Source organism: Lottia gigantea (genome assembly GCF_000327385.1).
Source record: "Lottia gigantea unplaced genomic scaffold LOTGIsca_585, whole genome shotgun sequence".
NCBI lineage: Eukaryota > Metazoa > Mollusca > Gastropoda > Lottiidae > Lottia > Lottia gigantea.
The window spans coordinates 4,729-11,968 of record NW_008709998.1 but is presented as its reverse complement, the minus strand read 5'-3'; the positions used below and the strand labels follow the sequence as shown (position 1 = coordinate 11,968).

General features: G+C 31.2%; 1 protein-coding gene across 1 annotated transcript; it reads left to right on the top strand.

Annotated features, from left to right (window-relative positions):
• Nucleotides 1–4,393: 4,393 nt before the first annotated feature.
• LOTGIDRAFT_86460 (hypothetical protein) lies at nt 4,394–5,014 on the top strand (the record flags this gene model as incomplete). The annotated part of the gene is made up of 1 exon (XM_009063577.1): nt 4,394–5,014. A coding segment is annotated over one exon (621 nt), but the record flags the coding sequence as incomplete, so codon positions are not given.
• Between the last annotated feature and the right edge of the window lie 2,226 nt (nt 5,015–7,240).

Genomic DNA, 7,240 nt, shown 5'->3' with positions numbered 1-7,240 from the left:
GAGAGTCCACATAGCTAATAATGTTTATTTGGTATTTAGGTTTGTCAACTCAGCATCTCTTTCAGAGAGTCCACATAGCTAATAGTGTTTATNTGATATTTAGGTTTGTCAACTCAGCATCTCTTTCAGAGAGTCCACATAGCTAATAATGTTTATTTGGTATTTAGGTTTGTCAACTCAGTATCTCTTCCAGAGAGTCTACATAGCTAATATTGTTTATTTGGTATTTAGGTTTGTCAACTCAGTATCTCTTCCAGAGAGTCCACATAGCTAATAATGTTTATTTGGTATTTAGGTTTGTCAACTCAGCATCTGTTTCAGAGAGTCCACATAGCTAATAATGTTTATTTGATATTAAGGTTTGTCAACTCAGTATCTCTTCCAGAGAGTCCACATAGCTAATAATGTTTATTTGGTATTTAGGTTTGTCAACTCAGCATCTCTTTCAGAGAGTCCACATAGCTAATAATGTTTATTTGATATTTAGATTTGTCAACTTGACATCTCTTTCAGAGAGTCCACATAGCTAATAATGTTATTTTGATATTTAGGTTTGTCAACTCAGCATCCCTTTCAGAGAGTCCACATAGCTAATAATGTTTATTTGGTATTTAGATTTGTCAACTCAGCATCTCTTTCAGAGAGTCCACATAGCTAATAATGTTTCAGAGAGTCCACATAGCTAATAATGTTTATTTGGTATTTAGATTTGTCAACTCAGTATCTCTTTCAGAGAGTCCACATAGCTAATAATGTTTCAGAGAGTCCACATAGCTAATAATATTATTTGGTATGTCAATAGCTTGATAAAGAAAATATTTTTAAGAAGGTCAAAGTTACGTAGCAGATACTGTACCAGTAATTTAATATTTAACAGTAGGTATTGAGAGGTATTCAACACACTTACCTTCCAAATGTTGCCCTCTAATCCAACAGAACTAGAATATTGTAAACAATGAATATTTATAGCATTCTCTGCAATATTTACACATGTTATAATAAATCAATGAGACAGTTGGAAGACCGTATTGAAGTCCGATAAGATAAGAACAAGTTCGATAAATTTATCAAATAGAGGTAATATTATTAGTTAGTCATTTTAGTTTTCATATATACAGGGCAATATTAGCTTGTGTATCAGTTTAGGCCCTCTGCGATTAGTGACGTCATCAAACACAACCAGGGAGCTTGCAAGCTTTATAACGACCGAAGATCAGTACGAATCAGTACGAACACTTAGTTTTAGTTGAATTGCAGGAACCACAGACATCTGATTGAAAATTGGAATGATGTAAAATAATGCTATCAGTGTCCCTAATATACATAAAAAATTTAGAAAATCTCTTTACAATCTCTTTAACAAGAACCACAGACATCTGATTGAAAATTGGAATGGTGTAAAATAATGCTATCATTGTCCCTAATATACATAAAAAAATTTAGAAAATCTCTTTACAATCTCTTTAACAAGAACCACAGACATCTGATTGAAAATTAGAATGATGTAAAATAATGCTATCATTGTCCCTAATATACATAAAAAATTTAGAAAATCTCTTTACAATCTCTTTAACAAGAATCACAGACATCTGATTGAAAATTGGAATGGCGTAAAATAATGCTATCATTGTCCCTAATATACATAAAAAAATTTAGAAAATCTCTTTACAATCTCTTTACAATCTCTTTAACAAGAACCACAGACATCTGATTGAAAATTGGAATGATGTAAAACAAGGCTATCATTGTCCCTAATATACATAAAAAATTTAGAAAATCTCTTTACAATCTCTTTACAATCTCTTTAACAAGAACCACAGACATCTGATTGAAAATTGGAATGATGTAAAATAATGCTATCAGTGTCCCTAATATACATAAAAAATTTAGAAAATCTCTTTACAATCTCTTTAACAAGAATCACAGACATGTGATTGAACATTGGAATGATGTAAAATAATGCTATCATTGTCACTAATATACATAAAAAATTTAGAAAATCTCTTTACAATCTCTTTAACAAGAATCACAGACATGTGATTGAAAATTGGAATGATGTAAAACAAGGCTATCATTGTCCCTAATATACATAAAAAATTTAGAAAATCTCTTTACAATCTCTTTAACAAGAATCACAGACATGTGATTGAAAATTGGAATGATGTAAAACGATGCTATCAGTGTCCCTAATATACATAAAAAATTTAGAAAACCTCTTTACAATCTCTTTAACAAGAACCACAGACATCTGATTGAAAATTGGAATGATGTAAATTGATGCTATCAGTGTCCCTAATATACATAAAAAATTTAGAAAACTTCTTTACAATCTCTTTAAATACAGGTAACATTACCTTGATTAGTATTTTTTAGATTCAGTTTCAATTCTTCTTATCTGTATGATTCAATCGAAACAAAGTCACCTGTCTTTTTACCCCTTAAGACATGTCAGTTTATTTCCCTGTTTTATAGATCCTGGTAACTAAACTTTCCAGAATTCAGGAAGAAAAAATCAGCTCCGTTAGAAAAAAAATAAAAAACCTTTTATTCCTGATGAAACTGATCAGAAAGTGACATTAATAATAAAATAGGATTTTTGATTAAATTAATACTGAGAGAGTAAGATAATTTAGGTCAATATTTGTTTCTGTATTAGGTTTTTTTTTTTCGTCCTTCACAACTTTTTCAAGAATTGAAACTGGTCTGGCCTTTAAAAAACAATTTAGATACACAAGTAAAAAGCATTTTTAGAAGAATTTTCTAAGGCATTTACACAGCCCTGTCGTTAGGGTGAGAATTAAGACCCAGCAAGTGAGAATTAAGAGCCAGCTATACCTTCTTCAGTTCAGCAGAGATTGATTCATTTACAGTGTCTTTCTATAAAATCAAAAAGATTTCGATACGTTTTTGGCACCTCAAAAATGTCAGAAATGAGTTCTCCGGGCCTTTATTTCTTAAAATGTTCTGAGTGTAAAATCTGAGACCCAGCACCAATTCATTCCAGGCAACGGGGTTGGATTTACCACATTTTTCTCAAATTGTGCATTCTGCCCTTTTAAAAAAGGCCTATGTATTGACCCCTGTATAAAATAGTTGTAATAATAATGTGAAATGTATGTAGAGGTAAGAGGAGAAGGCTACCCAGTGAGATTTAATAGTTTTATATTGTTAATAAAACTATACTATTATTCTCATGACAAGCTGGTAATCTTACTCTCTGGTATACAGAAACTCAGGTCAGACAGAAACTCAGGGTACTAGATAATTAAAGGTGTTGAGCAGTACTCAGGGTTCAATTCAAGGAGAACCTTCCCTTCACTATCTGTTCAACCAATCATACCTTAGTTTCAGAAACAGGAATTGTTTTAGCTTACATAATCAGTAATATTGTTCACAGCTCATCGTCGAAATTTTAGCCTTCAAATCCATGTGCATCCATAATTATTCACGTTAAAAAGTTAAAAATTCAACTCAAATTTTAGTGAGACTATGCCATATATAGAAAACACATATATACAGAAATAGACAGTGAAATTTCTAGTTTGAGGTATATTTAAAGGGATTATGCGCTTTTCGTCCGCTAAAGTACTTCTTTAGACTATTAAAGCACCCTCTGTCCACATAGCTAATAACGTTTATTTGGTATTTAGGTTTGTCAACTCAGTATCTCTTTCAGAGAGTCCACATAGCTAATAACGTTTATTTGGTATTTAGGTTTGTCAACTCAGTATCTCTTTCAGAGAGTCCACATAGCTAATAACGTTTATTTGGTATTTAGGTTTGTCAACTCAGTATCTCTTTCAGAGAGTTCACATAGCTAATAATGTTATTTTGGTATTTAGGTTTGTCAACTCAGTATCTCTTTCAGAGAGTCCACATAGCTAATAATATTTATTTGGTATTTAGGTTTGTCAAATCAGCATCTCTTTCAGAGAGTTCACATAGCTAATAATGTTATTTTGGTATTTAGGTTTGTCAACTCAGTATCTCTTTCAGAGAGTTCACATAGCTAATAATGTTATTTTGGTATTTAGGTTTGTCAATTCAGCATCTCTTTCAGAGAGTTCACATAGCTAATAATGTTTATTTGGTAATTAGGTTTGTCAATTGTCCAATAAAACATGATGACTCTATTGTTTACACGGTTTAACTGTGACAGCAAGGTTTGTTTTTTTTTAGTTTAAACCTAACGAGAGCTAGAGGTGATATTATTTTTAGTTTAAACCTAACGAGAGCTAGAGGTGATATTATTTTTAGTTTAAACCTATCGAGAGCTAGAGGTGATAATATTTTTAGTTTAAACCTAACGAGAGCTAGCGGTGATATTATTTTTAGTTTAAACCTATCGAGAGCTAGAGGTGATATTATTTTTAGTTTAAACCTATCGAGAGCTAGAGGTGATAATATTTTTAGTTTAAACCTAACGAGAGCTAGAGGTGATAATATTTTTAGTTTAAACCTAACGAGAGCTAGAGGTGATATTATTTTTAGTTTAAACCTAACGAGAGCTAGAGGTGATATTATTTTTAGTTTAAACCTAACGAGAGCTAGAGGTGATATTATTTTTAGTTTAAATCTAACGAGAGCTAGAGGTGATATTATTTTTAGTTTAAACCTAACGAGAGCTAGAGGTGATATTATTTTTAGTTTAAATCTAACGAGAGCTAGAGGTGATATTATTTTTGGTTTAAACCTAACGAGAGCTAGAGGTGATATTATTTTTAGCTTAAACCTAACGAGAGCTAGAGGTGATATTATTTTTGGTTTAAACCTAACGAGAGCTAGAGGTGATATTATTTTTAGCTTAAACCTAACGAGAGCTAGAGGTGATATTATTTTTAGTTTAAATCTAACGAGAGCTAGAGGTGATAATATTCTTAGTTTAAACCTAACGAGAGCTAGAGGTGATATTATTTTTAGTTTAAACCTAACGAGAGCTAGAGGTGATATTATTTTTAGTTTAAACCTAACGAGAGCTAGAGGTGATATTATTTTTAGTTTAAACCTATCGAGAGCTAGAGGTGATAATATTTTTAGTTTAAACCTAACGAGAGCTAGCGGTGATATTATTTTTAGTTTAAACCTAACGAGAGCTAGAGGTGATATTATTTTTAGTTTAAACCTAACGAGAGCTAGAGGTGATATTATTAATAGTTTAAATCTAACGAGAGCTAGAGGTGATATTATTTTTAGTTTAAACCTAACGAGAGCTAGAGGTGATATTATTTTTAGTTTAAACCTAACGAGAGCTAGAGGTGATATTATTTTTAGTTTAAACCTAACGAGAGCTAGAGGTGATATTATTTTTAGTTTAAATCTAACGAGAGCTAGAGGTGATATTATTTTTAGTTTAAACCTAACGAGAGCTAGAGGTGATATTATTTTTAGTTTAAACCTAACGAGAGCTAGAGGTGATATTATTTTTAGTTTAAACCTAACGAGAGCTAGAGGTGATATTATTGTTAGTTTAAATCTAACGAGAGCTAGAGGTGATATTATTTTTAGTTTAAACCTAACGAGAGCTAGAGGTGATATTATTTTTAGTTTAAACCTAACGAGAGCTAGAGGTGATATTATTAATAAGGAACTTATTAATAATAAAATCATTCAATCTATTTCCTCAAGACTAAGTTTTAACCAAAGAAAAAACTAGAGTTAACTTCCCCTTCTTTTTTTTAAGAAATTTAACAGAACTCTTTATTTTACATTTCTATATTTTTTGAATGGTGCTCTCATTATCTGTCTTCATTAATCCACATGGTGCAGAAAAGTAGAACATAAAACTCCATTCATTTCTAAAGGGACAGGTTTACCTTCATGAAATATTATTTTCAAATCACTGGAACACTTCTTCCCTCACTAATACCCTTTCATACATCACAACTAGATCCAAAAACAACCAGTGAATTCAATTAAAACTTAGATGTTCTTATTATCTACAGTACATTTAAAAAATATAATCGGCCTATAGCTCGAGATTTTTTAAACAAACCAAGTAATATGCGATAAAAAATTATTCATTTTCAACATTCTTGGCTGGAACATCGTCTTGTCCTAGTTTTTGACCGGAGTTACAATTATTTAATGGCCTACACAACTAACTAGACTATAGCCATGGGCTTGGCATGGATCAATAAACACTTCTTCCCTCTTCATACCTTGTACTTGATCGAGCTGTAGTTTTACAATTTTAATACATACACCCTACTTTCAGACAAAACCTGACGAAATTAAAGCGAACGTCTATAATATCGAGGTACGAAAATATTTTTCGCTCAGACTAAAAAAAAAACCCCAGAAGAATGGCGAGAAAAACAAATCATTCAATGAGTTCAAATTCAAGATTAAAACCTCTTGTTCTTGCGCTTTCAATTCAACGAGATCTAGAAAACACGACACCAACGTTATCGTTGGGAACAATAAAAACAATAATACCTGTAAAAATTAAGTCCCAATCAGCTTTCAAATCGTTTTTAGTGTAACCATGGACTTGGATATTCGCGGGATTCCCTTCTAGATGTGTCAACTCTGGTCATGACGTCATATCTATTTAAAACCTAGGATTTCTAATGGACAAAAACTGGGGTGAACCCCAATCTAAACTTTCCTGTGCTGTATTGAACTAATGTAATGAAATGGAGTTTTATATACTACTGTTCTGTTTCTTATTGGCCTAATGAAATGAAATAGAGTTTTACATCTTACTGTTCTGTATCTTATTAGACTAATGAAATGAAATAGAGTTTTATATCCTACTGTTCTGTATCTTATTGGACTAATAAAATGAAATGGAGTTTTATATTCTACTGTTCTGTATCTTATTAAACTAATGAAATGAAATAGAGTTTTATATCCTACTGTTCTGTATCTTATTGAACTAATGAAATGAAATAGAGTTTTATATCCTACTGTTCTGTATCTTATTGAAGTAATGAAATGAAATGGGTTTTTATATCCTACTGTTCTGTATCGTATTGGACTAATGAAATGAAATGGAGTTTTATATCCTATTGTTCTGTATCTTATTTGACTAATGAAATGTAATAGAGTTTTATATCCTACTGTTCTGTACCTTATTGGACTAATGAAATAAAATAGAGTTTTATATCCTACTGTTCAGTATTTTATTGGACTAATGAAATGAAATAGGGTTTTATATTCTACTGTTCTGTATCTTATTAGACTAATGAAATGAAATAGAGTTTTATATCCTACTGTTCTGGGTCTTATTGAACTAATG